Source organism: Callithrix jacchus, chromosome 16 (genome assembly GCF_049354715.1).
Source record: "Callithrix jacchus isolate 240 chromosome 16, calJac240_pri, whole genome shotgun sequence".
Taxonomy (NCBI): Eukaryota; Metazoa; Chordata; class Mammalia; order Primates; family Cebidae; genus Callithrix; species Callithrix jacchus.
Genome location: NC_133517.1, coordinates 10,097,501 through 10,117,064, shown reverse-complemented (window position 1 = coordinate 10,117,064; position 19,564 = coordinate 10,097,501). Strand labels below are relative to the sequence as shown.

The 19,564-nt window shown below is 37.0% G+C and overlaps 1 protein-coding gene across 7 annotated transcripts in view; it reads left to right on the top strand.

The window, feature by feature from the left end:
• Positions 1-19,564, top strand: part of LOC118148367 (spermatogenesis-associated protein 17-like) — a 75,308-nt gene that overhangs the window by 29,105 nt on the left and 26,639 nt on the right. For 3 of the 7 annotated variants that reach the window (XR_008477062.2, XM_054246439.2, XM_078352493.1), the window contains one exon: positions 9,593-11,922. Coding sequence is in view for 4 of the 7 variants with exons in the window: in XM_054246439.2 (XP_054102414.1) it covers positions 9,593-9,727 (135 nt within the window). In the remaining 3 variants the exon portion in view is untranslated. Of the gene's footprint in view, positions 1-9,592; positions 11,923-19,564 lie in introns of those variants that run through there. The other 4 variants (XR_008477063.2, XM_054246440.2, XR_008477064.2 and 1 more) reach the window with 2 other exon arrangements.

Genomic DNA, 19,564 nt, shown 5'->3' with positions numbered 1-19,564 from the left:
GTCCCACATGTGGCCCAAATTGGGTCCTCCTGTATTCCTTTTTTTAGGTAAAGAGTACTACCATTCAACCAGAAATACAACCCTGAGAAACAGTCACCCTAAACTCTTTTTTTTTTTTTTTTGAGACAGAGTTTCACTCTTGTTACCCAGGCTGGAGTGCAATGGCATGATCTCAGCTCACCGCATCCTCCGCCTCCTGGGTTCAGGCATTTCTCCTGATTCAGCCTCTTGAGTAGCTGGGATTACAGGCATGTGCCACCATGCCCAGCTAATTTTTTGTATTTTTAGTAGAGACGGGGTTTCACCATGTTGACCAGGATGGTCTCCATTTCCTGACCTCGTGATCTACCAGCCTCGGCCTCCCAAAGTGCTGGGATTGCAGGCTTGAGCCACTGTGCCCGGCCCCACCCTAGACTCTTTATCACCTCTTGTTCCCTACCCGCCACCTTCTATTTCTCATAAAATCGTTTTTACTTTCCCTCTTAAAAGCCTCTTGATTCCAATCCGAACTAACTGCATCATTTTGCTGCCATGCCTGTAGTCCTCCTTCCCATAACACATAATGTAAAGTCCTTGTTTCTTAACATTACATGTGAGGTCTTCCATGGTCTAACCATTGCTTCTTATCTAATATCACTTGTTATACCTATATAAATATGCCCTAATCATATTCAACCAATTACCATTTCCCAAATGTGCAGTGTCCTTACCACCTAAAGATTTTTGGCAAATGCTCTTCCCTCTGCCTGGAATACTCTTTTTCACTCTTACATGTATCTCATTGGTCTGAATTCCTATGTATCCCTCAAGACTTTACCTGAAGATCAACTTTTCCTGATCTTAGTGGAAAGTAAAATTCAGAAATACTGAAAATACTAGTTTTGTCTTCTTAAGAGCTTGTCATGTAGGCATTTGTCTCACTGATACATTGGTTTATTTACATCTCTCTCATTTCATTGGAAGCTCCTGATAGCAATGATGAGTCTGTTTATTATATCACAGTAACTGACACATAAGAGGCCTACTGAAATTTTTACCAACTGGATAAATAAATGATTCACAGAGATACAAGCTGGAAGATGTTTGCTATGACCAATATCGATGATGATTAATATCAATATATGCCAGAGTGGATTGTATTTTTGTTCAAAATTAGCCATCCTATCTCCCCCTTTTCATAAAAAGGATGATTCATACCCATCCCACTGATCTGGGGCTTGGATATGTGTTTTGAGCAGATGGGATATATGCCACACCCAAACTGAAGCTTCAAAGCCATGTTCTCAGTCTTCCTCTCTGGCAAAAGAACAGCATACCTCAGATCCAGGTTGCTCCTTCAACTTTAGGGCTGAAATGAAAACATGTGTGGGACATAGCTTAGCTTAACTGTGTAATGGGAATCAGAAATCAACTTCTTTGGTTTTGTAACCTACTGCAATAGTTGTTATTTTTATCTCAGCAAAGCTGATTGATAGTTATAAAGATAACAAAAGCAGGGATGTTTATAAGAAACATTCCGAATGGGTTACTCAGTGATGCTTACACAAAGATGTTTGGAGCTTTTGGAGTTTGTGATGATGTTAGGACACCTCCATGTGGTGATATCTTGTAAGGCGATGGTGCAAACTCAGCAAAATCTCTGGCACATCAGAATGAGAACCAACAAGTATTTGTTAAACCACACTGTTGAATGGGAGCTTAGATTAAAGGTCAGCACTGGACTTAAAGGTTCTAGATCCATAGTTATAAGATGATAGGATTTTCTACCTAATGAAAAAAGGTATGTGAACAATACAGAATAGTGTCTAAGAACTGAGGCTTATGAAATGCATTAGGTAGGATTTAGGAAGAGGAAAGGGAATTAAAAATCAGAATAAGAGGAAAATGAGTGACACAATATCACAGGAATCAGAAGAGAAAACTTACAGGAAACTTGGAGTTGTCAAGAGTATCAAACGTGAAAAAGTTCAAGCAGAAAGAGGACTATGAAAAGACAAAGTTCTAGGATCTCTTTAGTAAGGAAAGACAACTTTCCTCAAAATTCTCCCATACCAAAATATTTCCATCCAGCTTTTAAATAATTCTCATGGTGACATCAAATAGCTTATCAAGTCCTAAAGGGTCATGTGCTCTGCACTACAGTGACATATTAACCCACAATAGTAGAGCTATTCCAGTCTTGTTTTGTGATTTGTTTGGCTCTTTTTTGCTTCCTGTATGACTGTTGTCTTTATTTTTCTTTTCGACTTCCATTTTACCTTTCTGCTGACTTTCATGCTGCTATATTTAACAACATAACCCAAATTTGCCTATCTTAGAGGTACAGAAATGTTGTGTCACAACTGTGAAAACCCTTTCCTATTATTGAGGATGTGCTCTGATTCTTCTTTTTATTAATAAGAAGCTTATTGTCAACTGGTGCATGTGCTCAGGACACATGAATTTTACACATGCTGAGCTCCTGGTATAATTTTACTGTGGCCTGTCCATTTCATTGTACACTCAAATGGTCCTACTGTTTGGGGACCCATCTTGTTTTAGCTGTGTAGTGTTCCAGTTAGCTTTTCCTTACCCCTTACTGCTTCATTTCATAAATGGGGAAATAAAAATAAGTCATTCTTTTAAGCAATAGTACCAGAAAAATGAAGAAATATCCTTTCATTTGCCTCTTTTAGAGCACTAACAATTTGTGCGTTTTTTGAGTGAATTTATCTGTAAAAACTACATACGATGGCTTGTATGCATTTTATTATGCTTTTAAATTTGCTTTCCTTTTTAGTGTTTTATTACCTAATTTACATTATGTTTAATATCAAATGTGCTATTTTGGAATCACCATAGTCTGACAGCAGAGAAGTATAAAGGCTATTGTAGTACATAATTAGTTTGATATGATGTGTTATAAAATAATTATATATAACTGTATTCCTAGATAGGTCAATGTTATGTTTTGAAATTGAGATCATCTAGTGAATAACGTATGTATGGCAACCCCATTAAAATTCAATTTAATTAAAATTTTTGTTGAAATGTATTAATAGCCTATAGTAGAACTATTTAATTTATGAAGATTGATTATGATTAAAAAGAGAAGTTATGGCTGGGTGCGGTGGCTCATGTTTGTAATCCCAGCACTTTGGGAGGCCGAGTCAGGCAGATCATTTGAGGTCAGGAGTTTGAGATAAGCCTGACCAACATGGTGAAACCCTGTCTCTACTAAAAATACAAAAAATAATTAGCTGGGTGTGGTGGCACATGCCAGATACTCAGGAGGCTAAGGTAGGAGAAGTGCTTGAACCTGGGAGGCAAAGGTTGCAGTAAGTCGAGACTGTGCTATTGCTCTCCAGCATGGGAAACAGAGTGAGATTCCATCTTAAAAAAAAAAAGAAAAAGAAAAATTATTTAAATTATAAAAATAACATTATATATTGATGAAATCAAGGTTCCCAGTATTCCTATACAGCTTACCTTATAATACTTTTTTCAACAGTTTCATATTTCATTCTTTAAAAGAAGAACAATGAAAGTTTTATTAACTTTAAATTCCATTTTATGTTGTTATGATAAATGCCAATAATTTGCTCTTTTCATAGATGGCTAAATGTATAAAATACCAGACACTAGTTTTAAAATTGATAAGAGATTGACATAGTTACTTCCATAGATGTTTTTATTTCTCTTCATTAGATGAACACGTTTATTTTTAGATAAGAAAATGCCCAATGGTTTTCATATTTTTTTAATAGGAATTCCAAATCAGTTATAAGATAATAAGGCATCGTCCTTCACATGTCATACAAGAAAACTGAAACATATATATATATATATATCTATATATATATATATAGATATATATAGATATATATATATTTTTTTCCCTTAGGGTCTAACTCCAAATACAGAACAACTTACGGCTCAGAGTTACTAATATTAATTTAAAACTTTAACAACACATTTTCATCATAATTATAAGTTTAGATTTGGTTCACCTAGTCTTAAATATAATATAACCAGTAACTGGGAGAAAGAAATAATTGGTTTTTAATTTTATTTAAGGAATAAAATAAAAATAAAAAATAAATTTTATTTAAGGAAATAATAGTATTTTAAAAATGAACTGTTTAGGTTGGGTATGGTGGCTCACACCTGTAATCCCGCCCAGCACATTGGGAGGCCAAGGTGGGCAGATCATCTGAGGTTAGGTGTTCAAGACCACAGCCTGGCCAACATGATTAAACCTGTCTCTACTAAAAATAAAAAGTTAGCCAGGCATGATGGCAGGTGCCTGTAATCCCAGCTACTCGGAAGGCCAAGACAGGAGAATTGCTTGAACCCGGAAGGCAGAGGTTTCAGTGAGCCAAGATCGCACCATCGCACTCCAGCCTGGGTGACAAGAGGGAAACTTTGTCTCAAAAAAAAAAAAGAAAAAAGAATTGTTAATAATGACCAAATTATTATCAATTGTCAGCAAACAAGGCAAAGCATATGCACAAAATACTTATAACTACTTGATTGGATATTAATTTAAAAATTATACTCAAAATTATGAAATGTGGATGGCTGTAATCTGGAAAATAACAAAACCTCAGGCTCATTAGATGTGTTGTCCATTGTGCATGGCTTCTATAAGGTTTCATTCTCATCACTTTAATGCATATATTTCTTTTATATTGTTCGATCTAGCAAATGATTGAACTTGTCAAATTATTTAGATATGTTACTCAAAATTATTATATATTACTTTAAGTGTTTTGCTCTTGAAATGGTTGATCATTTCATCCTTGAAGCTCATATTTTCTTGGTTTTCAACCAAAATGCTCAGCAATAAAGGAAAGATTAAATAGCTTATGGTATGTTCGTATAACAAAAACAACTGCAGTTTTTGTATATTATATATGAAAATATGTGAAGGATTTTTAAACTGAGGAAGAGAAGAGATTTGTACTAGATCTGTTTAGATTAGGTGAAACAGTCTTTTAATAGAAATTAAACCTCCTGGGCTTGATGGGGAAGAATTTGCAGTCTGGGTTTAAAACAAGGAACAGTCATAGTTGAAAAAGTCTGTAGCATTCTTTGGGAATATAAGGCTAAACTGAAGTGAGGCTCATTGGACTGGAAAAGGTAGGTGACTGTGAGATTAGGTAATTGACTGTGCTGTTGATATGAATATGAAATGTCTTGGGATAGTGGCAGAAGTTCCGATGAACAGTAAGACTTTAACCTAGGTGTCAAAATCTTTTTTTTTTTTGAAATGGAGTCTCACTCTGTCGCCCAGTTTGGAGTGCAGTGGCATGATCTCAGCTCACTGCAACCTCTGCCTTCTGGGTTCAAGTGATTCTCCTGTCTCTGCCTCCTGAGTAGCTGGGATTACAGGCACCCACCACCATGCTCAGCTGATTTTTTTCTGTGTGTGTGGTTTTAGTAAAGACAGGGTTTCACCATGTTGGCCAAGCTGGTCTTGAACTTCTGACCTCAAGTGATCTGCCTGCTTCGGCCTCCCAAAGTGCTGGGATTACAGGCATGAGCGACTGTGGTCACCTGAAATCTTCATAACCTGTATCAGGAGCAAGTTGGGAGGGCAAGAAGAAGAGATAGAGGATAGTATGATCCAGAAGCTTAAGGAAGGATAACAACACCAAAAAGGGATAGAGACTAATAAAGTTGAAAAGCCTCAGATTAAAAGTGGGTTCTGTTATTTATTTCTTTAATTAAAGAAGTTCATCCCACTGGTTTGAAATGGTTTGAAAGTACCCTTGGAGTTAGGAGAATGTTAGCATCTTATTCCACTTGGTAGTACTTGTAGTAGGGGAGATAAAGTAATTTATTCTATAAACAAATGCTTGTAAGGAAAACAGGGGAGATAGGATTTGGACAGCTAAAAAGGAATGGTAAGACATTTCAGGCAAGCAAAGTCATATAAATATGAAAGTTTAGGAGACAAATACATCCAGTAATTGGATCAAATTGAGGTTTAAGGGAAAGGGAATATGGAGTGATAATTGGAAAAAAATGATTGGCACCTGATTTTGGTGAATTTTGGTTATCACTTTGACCTGTAAGAGAGCAATTCTCTTTTATCTCTTGCCCCACTGTAATTCACTTGATAGCAAAAAATGAAACTTAAATATGGGATATACTCTCATCAGTAATCATTATCCTATGGAGAAATAGAAAACATGAAGTGTCATGTGCCTTAGCTTGTAATTTTATCTCTCTCTCTCTCCTAGTGATCTGAAATACTCAGGTGTGTTAGTTATATCAATCAGCCCAATTAGGATGCATTGCTTTAAACAGTTGGAAACTATTGAAAGTCTATGCTTTAAAAAATTTGAAAAAGGACTTGATAAAAGCAATACTTTACAAAATTAATCTAGAAGAGCTGTTCCAAATAGATTAAACATAAGAATAAGCAGGTATGAAGATTGTAAGTTGTTCAGTCAGGGGAAAAAGAAGACTTGACAAAGCCCAGGGAATAATTGGAAATGATAGGTGAAAATGAAAGCATCAAATTCTCAACATAAAATAGAAAACCAACATAACCGTAGGTGAAACTGAGTTCTCAGAAGTTTGTCTTACAAGCAGGATAACATTAAAAATACTTAGCCATGTATACAGTAGGGTCACCTATCACAGTTGGTGGACAACAAATCAGAAAGGACATCAGTTTTAAATAATAAGCATGACCTCTCTGGTCTAATTCCATTGAATAGCAGCCCTGTCTAAAAGATCCATGTGATATCAAACAGTCAGAAAATTAATTGTGTTTTCAAAAGGAATATATTCCTTCTAAAACATTTCATAAGCTTTCTAAAAATTGAGCTAGGTAATATGACAAAGGCCACATACAGCTTACAAATGGTTGGTAATGTTCAAATGCTATTTTGTAATCCCAGAAATTCTTCCTATCTAATGTAAATGCAAGACATCAATTCTCCCTATCTTTCTCTCCTGTTCTTTTCCCCTACCTCTTTTTCTTTATTCAACATTTGGTGAACATCTATAATTGAGCACTGTGTTTCCACTACAATAAAACAACCTAATTCTGTTATACTTACTTTTCACTCCAGATCTTTAATCTTCCCCTTTAAAGTAGACTTGATATCTTGATGATTAAAAATAGATAATTAATAAAAAATAATTTTGTTTGCTGAGACATGAAACTTGCTTGTCATTCTTGGAAAGGTTATTAACATTTGGTAGGTATAATATGCTTTGCTTACCCAATTTCATGGAATGAAAATATACCTTTTAAGACAGAATTCTAGAAAATAAGTTTTTAAGAACAAGAGCTTTCTATGAGTTATATTTTAAGTTCAGGTAACCCAAAGGGTTAATGTTAATATAACAAATCATTATCATTTTCAGAATGGAAAAACAAAGACAGATAAAATTTTACATAAGTTTAAAGTGTTTATATTTATCTCCTAGATAGCTTATGTTAATGCAGTTCATTCGCATGTAATGTTTTTAGTTTTTTTAAAAACTTGTGGTAAAATATGCATAGCATAAAATTTACCACTTCTATCATTTTTAATTGTATTATTCAGTGACATTAAGTATATTCACACTGTTATGTAACCACACCACTGTTAATCTCCAGAACTTTTAAATCTTCTCAAATTTAAATTCTGTACATGTTAAACGATAACTCTCCCTTCCCTCCAGCCCCTGGTAACCACTTTCTAATTTCTGTCTCTATGAATATGACTATTTTAGTTGCATATGATTCTTTCAGTACTTTCTAAAGCATCTGGGCTAGAAAGTTGAGAATAAATGTGGTGTCAATTAGTGGTTCACGTAAGAATAATGTGTGAGAATCAAAGTGCTTTTTTACCTCTTAACTACAGGATTCAGAATTCTTAGGCTCAAAATCTGAATCTTTTTTTCCTGTTAGTTCATAATAAAATTGAGCCCTTTATACTTTTTGGAATTTTACTTATAGTTAAATTATGTACTTTTAACTACAAAATGTGTAACGTGAGCACTACTGATAATCCCTTTCATAATGACTATCAGCTATGTCCTGAGCACCTTAGATACTGTATATCATTTTACTCTTCACAACAACTCAATGAAATATATAATGACCTGTTTCATAAGCATGGAAATGAAGACTGAGAGACTTTCAGAAGGTTGTTCAAGGCATAGAATTGAACTTAGAAAAGTCAAGAATTGAACTTAGGTTTGTGGCTCAGAAGCTCACACATACACTCTACTGGTAACTAAACAGTGATATGAAAGGCAAAAAACATTTTTTTGGAACCCAAACTTTTGGAAATATGTAATATTCAGTGTATTTCTTCTTTATAGAAATGCTTAATAGCAATGTCTGCTTCAATGTGACTTCCAGAAGTACAATATTAAAGTAAATATATTAAATCACCTCAAACATCAATTATGCCTTGCTTATCATCATGAGGAAAGAGAGTTTAAAATAAAGAAACACCGTTGTGTTCATTTGTAAACAACATATTGCAACCAACTGTTTATTAATTGCTCAGACTGTTGATAAATAATCCAGCCCTGCTGCTCTCCACAGACAATTTGCTTTGGATCAGACCAGGCAATTCAAACAACACTAATTACAGTGAAACCTTTTTATATGAATTTCTGTTTGTCATGGGGCAGAAAGCCCCTTTATAAAGAGTTAAGGCACTTTATTCTGATTTTTGCCTGAAACATAATAGCTATTACCTGGGCTCAAGTTATAGTGAATAAATTTTTATTGAATAAAAATAAAGTTAAAAATATCTCATATGTATCTCATTGCTTTTATTGTTTATTGTACTGTCATGAATTATATTAATTTTATATTTTTAATTAAGAGAGCAGATGGGAAGCTTTATTTAAAGTAATATTTTCATCGAAATAAGCTACATTGTCAAATGATTTACTGAAACAGAAATTTGTATATTAATAGATAAATGTTTCTTTACTAGAGAGAAACCAACACTTCAGGAAGTCTTCACTATATCAAGGAATTTGCTGTAACATAATATCATTGTATTTATGATTTTATGGTGTTAAAATAAATGTTAAATGAAACAAAATTCCCAAGGATTACTCAGGAGGCAGCTACGCACATAACATTTTGCATAGATAGTTGGAAGGCACAATTTTGCTCCATCACTGCATCCACATCCTTGAATGATTTAGACTGAAGACAGCATTTCTTTGAATTTTTCATTAAACCAGACGTCTTGAAATATGAATTCCTTTTATGTTTCTGTGAGTTTTGGCTAAAAGAACCCCAGTGAATAAATCATACAATACTACATGTCACCAGCACTTGTGAATATTTCTGCTTTGTTATTCTATTCTCAGTAGAGCACCATTGATTATCAAACTCAGCGGAGAGCATTTTATGATCATATATCTCCATTAGCTCCTAGTTTGACTACCATAGACTTATCTGGTTAAGCTTGCATTATGTATTAGGAAGCCTATCTCTTCAATACAACATTTGATTTCATTTTTCTAAGGCTAGAACTCTTATTATGTATTATGTGTAAAGATTCTTATCTTTTATATGTAAAAATAGGCTGCACTGTCTTTGTGTAACTGAAATGTATGCCATCTTCTTGATTCACAGGTAGCACATTATACTATGATGATGAATCTCTACAATGCAATGGCTTTCAGGGTAAATATTTCTTCACTTGTTAAACAAATAAAAAGTCAATTGTGCCCTGAATTAGCTTTTAATAAAATGAGCAAAGCAGAATAATGCAAATTTGATTGATATGCTAATGGTAAAGAGAGAAAGAGTATGTAGTTAAAAAGTTATGCTAAATAATTTTGGCAGTATTAAAAATTAGAGTAAAATGTAAAACATGTAATTATAAATGCTTATGTTTTAGAATATTAAATATCCCTGAGCCATAACTAGAGAAAGATTTAAATATTAATGAAGTAATGTATTAGTTTCCATATGTCATATAGAATACATTGTGATAAATAGATGAACATGGTTCTGGAATATAAGGTGCCTGCACAATAAAAATCAATTAGAAATTATCAATACGATTTAACAGTAATGAAGTCAGTTTCCAGCTTAGAAGTTTTATTTCTATCATTTCTATGTTCATCTTTAATGTGTTATTTTCCCAATAGAAAACTGAATTTAACAATTAGGGAGCTTGAACTTGGTTTCTGCATTCATCTTGAGAATGGACACAACAAAAATATGATTTCCTTTGTTTCAGACTATAGGATAATAATGTAATTGCTAAGCTATTATAAATGGAGAAATTTCTTAAGTGAATTTTATTAGTGTCCTTAAAATCTATGTTGCTTTATATTCTCTTTCATTAATCTGTTAGTTCTTCTGCAAATAATGGATTTTATTTTGAGTGAGTCAAGGTAGTAAAATCCTTTCTGAAAGTGCTGGGGTAAACCATAGTGGTCAAATTAACATTGTATTGACTATGTATTTTGCTTTGGAAAGAGGCTCTTTTTTGTTCATGTGAGTGTACTGATCATCTAGCCAGCTCACTGTAGTATTTCTTCATCTTCCTCTCTGCTTGCTCTCTTGGAGTTTGAGAAAAAATGTAAAAGGAAGTCAATCTTCTTACTGCTTCTCTTGAGTCAGAGGCAGATACTCTAACTGCAATGGGCTATTTACTTTTCTCAGTAATATTCATATTGGAAAACAATTCAGTTTTTTTTTTCTTTTAATGGGAATACTTTGGTCTGGGAATTTCAGAGATTTTGTATAGCTTCGCTATAAGCTTAAGCTCTGACACTAAAACATCACTGATTCTTTTCTGCTTACTTTATGTCAGATGTGTCTCCAAAGTAAAAAATCATAGATGACTGAGAACATAAAGCAGCTAACGACCATTTAGCTATCTCCACTGATCAGCAGGGGAGACTGTAGAAGGAGATGTTCCTCTCTTCTCTGCTACTAGGGAGAAGTACAGAAGACAGGGTTAGAAAGTTGCATACTTTTGTGTATTATTTCACCTCAAACCTTCATATGGAGTTCTGGTCTGGCTTTAATTATTAAGGTTTCTTTTACTTAGACAAAACATATGTAAGAAATTCACATCAATACGAGTCCCTTGGAAGGTAGTTTTTTATTTATTCCAACGTATATTTAAAGCTCGATTTTCCAGTAGCATCATCCAATATTTGATTAATGTCAGTGGATTTAGGGAAAGAACCAGTCAATCTTATTATGTTGAAAGAAAAAATACAAGCTGGAAAAATTGTGAAATGCTGCCCAGTAAGTAAGGAAGAGTAGGAGGAGGGGAAGGAGGAGGAGGAGAAGGAAAAAAAAAGAATCACTCAATCTTATTATGTTGAAAGCATAAAATCCAAACCAGAAAAATTGTGAATTGCTTCTGCTGGAAGGAGGAGAAAAAGGAATAAAAGAAGAAGAAGTAGGGGAAAACAATCAGTCAATCTTATTATGGTGAAAAAATAAAATTCAAGCTATGTAAATTGTGAATTGCTGCCCAAAGAAGGAGGAGGAGGAGCAGCAGCAGGAGGTGGAGGAAAAGAAAAAAAGAATCAGTGAATCTTATTAAGTTGGAAGAATAAAATCCAACTTGAAAAGCTGTGAAATGAGTGGAGAAGGACGATGAGGCGGAGGAGAAGAAGGAAAAGGAAAGAATCAGTCAATCTTATTTTGATGAAGGATTAAAATCCGAGCTAGGAAAATTGTTAATTGCTAACCAGAGCAGGAGGAGGAGGAGGAGGAAGAGAAGGAAACAATCATTCAATCTTATCATGTTAAAAGAATTATATCTAAGCTAGAAATATTGTGAATTGCTGGCAGAATGAGGAGGAGGGAGAGGAGAAAGAAAAAACGAGAAGGAGGAGCAGAAGGAAACAAATAGTGAATCATATTATTTTTAAAGCATAAATGCAAAATTGAAAAATTGTGAATTGCTGCGAGAAGGAGGATAAGAAGAAAAAGGAGGAGAAGAAAGAAGAGGAAACAGTCAGTCAATGTTATTATGTTTAAAGAATAAAATCGAGGCTATAAAAATTTTGAATCGCCAGGAGAAGGAAGAGGAGGAAAGAGTCAGTCAATCTTTGAGAAGAGTAGCACGTCTGCTGGGGGCTCTTGGCCAGCAAGAGGGTCCCAACCTGGATAGGGGATGTGCGGAAGATAAAAGATGACAGGAGGAGTCTGCAGGGTTGAGAACCTATGCTTCGCCAACAACATTATTGCGCTCAGTGTCTGCTTGTAGATGTTACAAGAAGAGTTGCTTACATAAAACACAACAGGTATTTCCATGAGATAAAGAAGAACAGAAAGTTTTACCATGAAATCACAAGTCTCCTTACATCAGATAAATATAATGGAATAGGTAACAAGGTAAGTTACACCCAGTTGTAAATACTTAACAATTGTAAATACTTAAGTCACAAGGTAAGTAAGTTACGCCCAGTAAATTCTTAACAATTGTAAATACTTAAGTTAAGTCACAAGGTAAGTACTTTACACCCAGTAAATACATAGCAATTGTAAATACTTCAGTTAAGTCACAAGGTAAGTTACTTATTCCCAGTTGTAAATACTTAAGAATAGAATCCAAGCTAGAGAAATTGTGAAATGCTGCACAGAGGAGGAGAAGGAGAAAGAGGAGGAGGAGGTGGAGGAGAAAAAAAAGGAGAAGGAGGAGAAGGACAAAGAGGAAAAGAAAGAAAAAATCCATCAAACTTATTGTGTTGAAAGAATAATATCCAAGCTACAAATATTGTAATTGCTGCCCAGAAGCGGAAGAAAAAGACAAGGAGAAGGAGGTCAAAAAAAGGAAGAGGAAGAAAGAATCAATGAATCTTATTATGTTAGAAGAATAAAATCCAAGCTAGAAAAACTGTGAACTGCTACCCGGAGGAAAAAAAACAGAAGGAGGAGGAGGAGGAGGAGGAGGAGGAGGAGGAGGAAGAGGAGGACGAGAAGAAGGAGGAGGATCAAAGAATCAGTCAATCTTATGTAAAAAGCAATAAAAACAAGCTAGAAAATTTGTGAATTTCTAACCAGTGGAGGAGGAGGAGGACAAGGAGGAGGAGGAGGAGGAGGAGGAGGAAGAAAGAATCAGTGAATCTTATTAAGTTGAAAGAAAAAAGTCCAACTAGAAAAACTGAATTGCTGCCCACTGGAGGAGGAGGAGGAGCAGAAAGAGGAGGAGGAAAAACTGAGTCAATCTTATTATGTTGAAAGCATAAAGAACAAGCTAGAAATATTGTGAATTTTTACCCAGTGGAAAAGGAGGACAAGGAGGAGAAGGAGGTGGTTGTGGAGGAGAAGGAGGAGGAAGAAAGAATCAGCGAATCTTATTATGTTGAAAGAATAAAATCCAACTTTAAAAACTGAATTGCTGCGCAGCATAGGAGGAGGAGGAGGCGGAAAAGGAAACGGATGAAAAGAAAAGAATTAGTCAATCTTATTATGTTGAAAGCATTAATTTCAAGCGAGAAAAATTTTGAATTGCTGCCCAGTGGAGGAGGAGGAGGAGGAGGAGGAGGAGGAGGAGGAGGAGGAGGAGGAGGAGGAAGAGGAGGAGGACAAAAGAACCCATTAAACTTATTATGTTGAAAGCAAAAAATACCACAAGCTGGAAAAACTGTGAATTGCTGCCCAGTAAAGGAGGAGGAGGAAGAAGAGGAGGAAACAATCAGTCAATCTTATCATGTTGAAAGAATTATATCCAAGCTAGAAATATTGTGAATTGCTGGCTGAATGAGGAGGAGGAGGAGGAGGAGAAAGAACAAAAGAAGGAGGAAAAGGAGGACGAGGAAACAAACAGTGAATTTTAATATGTTTAAAGCCTAAATGCAAAATCGACAAATTGTGAATTGCTGCGAGGGGGAGAAGATGGAGAAAAAGGAAGAGGAGGAGGAAACAGTCAGTCAATGTTATTATGTTTAAAGAATAAAATCCAGGCTACAATAATTTTGAATTACCAGAAGGAGGAGGAAGTGGAGGAAAGAGTCAGTCAATCTTTGAGAAGAGTAGCACGTCTGCTGGGGGCTCTTGGCCAGCAAGAGGGTCCCAACCTGGATAGGGGGTGTGCGGAAGATAAAAGATGACAGGAGGAGTCTGCAGGGTTGAGAACCTATGCTTCGCCAACAACTTTATTGCGCTCAGTGTCTGCTTGTAGATGTTACAAGAAGAGTTGCTTACATAAAACACAACAGGTATTTCCATGAGATAAAGGGGAACAGAAAGTTTTACCATGAAATCACAAGTCTCCTTACATCAGAAAAATATAATGGAATAAGTAAGTCACAAGGTAAGTGACACCCAGTTGTAAATACTTAACAATTATAAATACTTAAGTCACAAGGTAAGTAAGTTACGCCCAGTAAATACTTAACAATTGTAAATACTTAAGTCACAAGGTAAGTACGTTGCACCCAGTAAATACTTAACAATTGTAAATACTTGAGTTAAGTCACAAGGTAAGTTACTTATTCCCAGTTGTAAATACTTAAGAATAGAATCCAAGCTAGAGAAATGTTGAATTGCTGCCCAGTTGAGGAGGAGGAGGAGGAGGAAGAGGAGGAAAAGAAGGAGAAGGAAATAAGAACCAGTGAATTTTATCATGTTGAAAGCAATAAATAAAAGCAAGAAAGTTGTGGATTTCTAACCAGAGGAGGAGGAGGAGGAGGACGAGGAGGATGAGGAGGAGGAAGTGGTGGAGGAGGAGGAGGAGGAAACAATCAGTGAATCTTATGTTGGAAGAATAAAATCCAAATAGAAAACCTGCCAATTGCTGCCCAGTGGAGGAGGATGAGGAGGTGGAGGAGGAGGAGAAGATGGAGGAAAGAATCAGTCAATCTTATTATGCTGAAAGCATAAAATAGAAGCTAAAAAAATTGTGAATTGGTACCCAGTGGAAGAGGAGCATGAGGAGGTGGTAAAGGAGGAGGAGGATAAAACAATCAGTGAATCTTATTATGTTGGAAGAGTAAAATCTCACTAGAAAAACTGCAAATTGCTTTCCAGTGGAGGAGGAGGAGGAGAAGGAGAAGGAGGAGGAGGAAATAAGAAACCAGTCAATCTTATAATGTTTAAAGCAATAAATACAAGCAAGAATAGATGTGAATTTCTAACCAGTTGAAAAGGAGGAGGAGGAGGAGGAGGAGGAGGTGGTGGAGGAGGAGAAGGAAGAAACAATCAGTGAATCTTATGTTGAGAAAATAAAATCCAACTAGAAAACCTGCGAATTGCTGGCCAGTGGAGGAGGATGAGGAGGTGGAGGAGGAGGAGGAGGAGGAAGAGAAAGAGGAAAGAATCAGTCAATCTTATGCTGAAAGCATAAAATACAAGCTGTAAAAATTGTGAATTGCTACCAAGTGGAAGAGGAGGAGGAGGAGGTGGTGGAGGAGGAGGAAGAAACAGTGAATCTTATTATGTTGTAAGAATAAAATCCAACTAGAAAAACTGAAAATTGCTTTCCAGTTAAGAAGGAGGAGGAGGAGGCGGCAGTGGAGGAGGAGGAGGAGGAGAAGGAGGAGGAAATGGAAAGACTCCATCAATCTTATGCTGAAAGCATAAAATACAAGCTAGAAAAATTGTGAATTGCTACCCAGTGGAGGAGGAGGCGGAGGAGGAAGTGGTGGTGGAGGAGGAGGAGGAGGAAGAAAGAATCAGTGACTCTTAATAAGTTGGAATAATGTCCAACTGAAAAAACTGTGATTTGCTGCCCAGTGCAGGAGGAGGAGAAGGAGGAGGAGGAGGAGGAGGAGGAGGAGGAGGAGGAGGAGACGGAGGAGGAGGAGGAGACGGAGGAGGAAGAGGAGGAGGAAAGAATCAGTGAATCTTATTATGTTGAAAGCATAAAGTACAAGCTAGAAATATTTTTAATTTCTACCCAGTTTAAAAGGAGGACAAGGTGGAGGAGGAGGAGGTGGTGGTGGTGGAGGAGGAGGAAGAAAGAATCAGTGAATCTTATTATGTTGAAAGAATAAAATCCAACTTTAAAAACTGTGAATTGCTGCCCAGTTTGGGAGGAGGAGGAAGAGAAAAGAATCAGTCAATCTTATGATGTTGAAAGCATTAATTTCAAGCTAGAACAATTTTGAATTCCTGCCCAGTGGAGGAGGAGGAGGAGGAGGAGGAGGAGGAGGAGGAGGAGGAGGAGGAGGAGGAGGAGTAGGAGAAGGAAATGAAAAGACTTAGTCAATTTTATTATGCTGAAAGCATAAAATACAAGCTAAAATTGTGAATTGCTACCCAATAGAGGCGGAGGCAGAGGAGGAGGTGGTGGTGGAGGAGGAGAAGGAGGAAGAAAGAATCAGTGACCCTTATTAAATTGGAAGAATAAAGTCCAACGGAAAAAACTGATTTGCTGCCCAGTGGAAGAGGAGGAGGAGGCGGAGGAGGAGGAAGAAGAGGAGGAGGAGGAAGAGAAGGAGAAAAGAATCAGTGAATCTTATTATGTTGAAAGCATAAAGTACAAGCTGGAAATATTGTGAATTTCTACCCAGTGGAAAAGGAGGACGAGGAGGAGAAGGAGGAGGAGGAGGAAGATGTGGTGGAGGAGAATGGGGGAAAAAAAATCAGTGAATCTTATTATGTTGAAAGAATAAAATCCAACTTGAAAAACTGTGCATTGCTGCCCAGTTTAGGAGGAGAAGTAGGTGGAGGAGGAGGAGGAGGAGGAGGAGGAGGAGGAGGAGGAGGAGGAGGAGGAGAAAAGAATCAGTCAATCTTATTATGTTGAAAGCATTAATTTCAAGCGAGAAAAAGTTTGAATTGCTGCTCAGTGGAGGAGGAGGAGGAGGTGGAGGAGGAGGAGGAGGAGTAGGAGGAGGAGGAGAAGGAAAAGGAGGAGGAAAAGGAGGAAAAAGGAACCAATTAAACTTATTATGTTGAAAGCAAAAAATACAAGCTGGAAAAACTGAATTGCTGCCCAGTAAAGGAGGAGGCGGAGGAGGAAGAGGAGGAAACAATCAGTCAATCTTATCATGTTGAAAGAATTATATCCAAGCTATAAATATTGTGAACTGCTGGCTGAATAAGGAAGAGGAGGAGGAGAAAGAACAAAAGAAGGAGGAGGAGGAGGAAGAGGAAACAAACAGTGAATTTTATTATGTTTAAAGCCTAAATGCAAAATAGACAAATTGTGAATTGCTGCCAGGGGGAGAAGATGGAGAAAAAGGAGGAGGAGGAGGAAACAGTCAGTCAATGTTATTATCTTTAAAGAATAAAATCCAGGCTACAATGATTTTGAATTGCCAGAAGGAGGAGGAAGCGGAGGAAAGAGTCAGTCAATCTTTGAGAAGAGTAGCACGTCTGCTGGGGGATCTTGGCCAGCAAGAGGGTCCCAACCTGGATAGGGGGTGTGCGGAAGATAAAAGATGACATACAGGAGGAGTCTGCAGGATTGAGAACCTATGCTTCGCCAACACCTTTATTGCACTCAGTGTCTGCTTGTAGATGTTACAAGAAGAGTTGCTTACATAAAACACAACAGGTATTTCCATGAGATAAAGGGGAACAGAAAGTTTTACCATGAAATCACAAGTCTCTTTACATCAGAAAAATATAATGGAATACATAAGTCAGAAGGTAAGTTACACCCAGTTGTAAATACTTAACAATTGTAAATACTTAAGTCACAAGGTAAGTAAATTATGCCCAGTAAATACTTAACAATTGTAAATACGTGAGTTAAGTCACAAGGTAAGTTACTTATTCCCAGTTGTAAATACTTAAGAATAGAATCCAAGATAGAGAAATTGTGAAATACTGCCAGGAGGAGGAGAAGAAGAAGGAGGAGGAGGAGATGGAGGAGGAAGAATAGGAGGAGGAGGAGAAGAAGGACAAAGAGGAAAAGAAAGAAAAAATCCATCAAACTTATTGTGTAGAAAGAATAATATCCAAGCTACAAATATTGTAAATTGCTGGCCGGAAGAGGAGGAAAAGTACAAGGAGGAGAAGGTCGAAAAAAGGAGGAGGAAGAAAGAATCAGTGAATCTTATGTTGGAAGCATTAATTTCAAGCTAGAGAAATGTTGAATTGCTGCCCAGTAGAGGAGGAGGAGGAGGAAAAAGAGGAGGAAAAGAAGGAGAAGGAAATAAGAACCAGTCAATTTTATCATGTTGAAAGCAATAAATAAAAGCAAGGAAATTTGTGGATTTCTAACCAGAGGAGTAGGAGGAGGAGGACGAGGAGGACGAGGAGGAGGAAGTGGTGGAGGAGGAGGAGGACGAAACAATCAGTGAATTTTATGTTGGAAGAATAAAATCCAAATAGAAAACCTGCCAATTGCTGCCCACTGGAGGAGGATGAGGAGGTGGAGGAGGAGGAGAAGATGGAGGAAAGAATCAGTCAACCTTATTATGCTGAAAGCATAAAATAGAAGCTAAAAAAATTGTGAATTGGTACCCAGTGGAAGAGGAGCAGGAGGAGGTGTTAAAGGAGGAGGAGGAAAAAACAATCCGTGAATCTTATTATGTTGGAAGAATAAAATGTCACTAGGAAAACTGCAAATTGCTTTCCAGTGGAGGAGGAGGACAAGGAGGAGGAGGAGGAAATAAGAAACCAGTCAATCTTATAATGTTTAAAGCAATAAATACAAGCAAGAAAAGTTGTGAATTTCTAACCAGTGGAAAAGGAGGAGGAGGAGGAGGAGGTGGTGGAGTAGGAGGAGGAAGAAACAATCAGTGAATCTTATGTTGAGAAAATAAAATCCAACTAGAAAACCTGCGAATTGCTGGCCAGTGGAGGAGGATGAGGAGGTGGAGGAGGAGGAGGAGGAGGAAGAGAAAGAGGAAAGAATCAGTCAATCTTATGCTGAAAGCATAAAATACAAGCTGTAAAAATTGTGAATTGCTACCAAGTGGAAGAGGAGGAGGAGGAGGTGGTGGAGGAGGAGGAAGAAGAAACAGTGAATCTTATGTTGTAAGAATAAAATCCAACTAGAAAAACTGAAAATTGCTTTCCAGTTAAGAAGGAGGAGGAGCAGGTGGCAGCGGAGGAGGAGGAGGAGAAGGAGGAGGAAATGGAAAGACTCCATCAATCTTATGCTGAAAGCATAAAATACAAGCTAGAAAAATTGTGAATTGCTACCCAGTGGAGGAGGAGGCAGAGGAGGAAGTGGTGGTGGAGGAGGAGGAGGAGGAAGAAAGAATCAGTGACTCTTATTAAGTTGGAAGTATAATGTCCAACTGAAAAAACTGATTTGCTGCCCAGTGCAGGAGGAGGAGAAGGAGGAGGAGAAGGAGGAGGAGGAGGAGGAGGAGGAGATGGAGGAGGAGGAGATGGAGGAGGAGGAGAAGGAGGAGGAGGAGGAGGAGGAGGAGGAGACGGAGGAGGAGGAGGAGGAGGAGGAGGAAAGAATCAGTGAATCTTATTATGTTGAAAGCATAAAATACAAGCTAGAAATATTTTTAATTTCTACCCAGTTTAAAAGGAGGACAAGGTGGAGGAGGAGGAGGGGGTGGTAGTGGAGGAGAAGGAGGAAGAAAGAATCAGTGAATCTTATTATGTTGAAAGAATAAAATCCAACTTTAAAAACTGTGAATTGCTGCCCAGTTTGGGAGGAGGAGGAGGAGGAGAAAGAGAAAAGAATCAGTCAATCTTATTATGTTGAAAGCA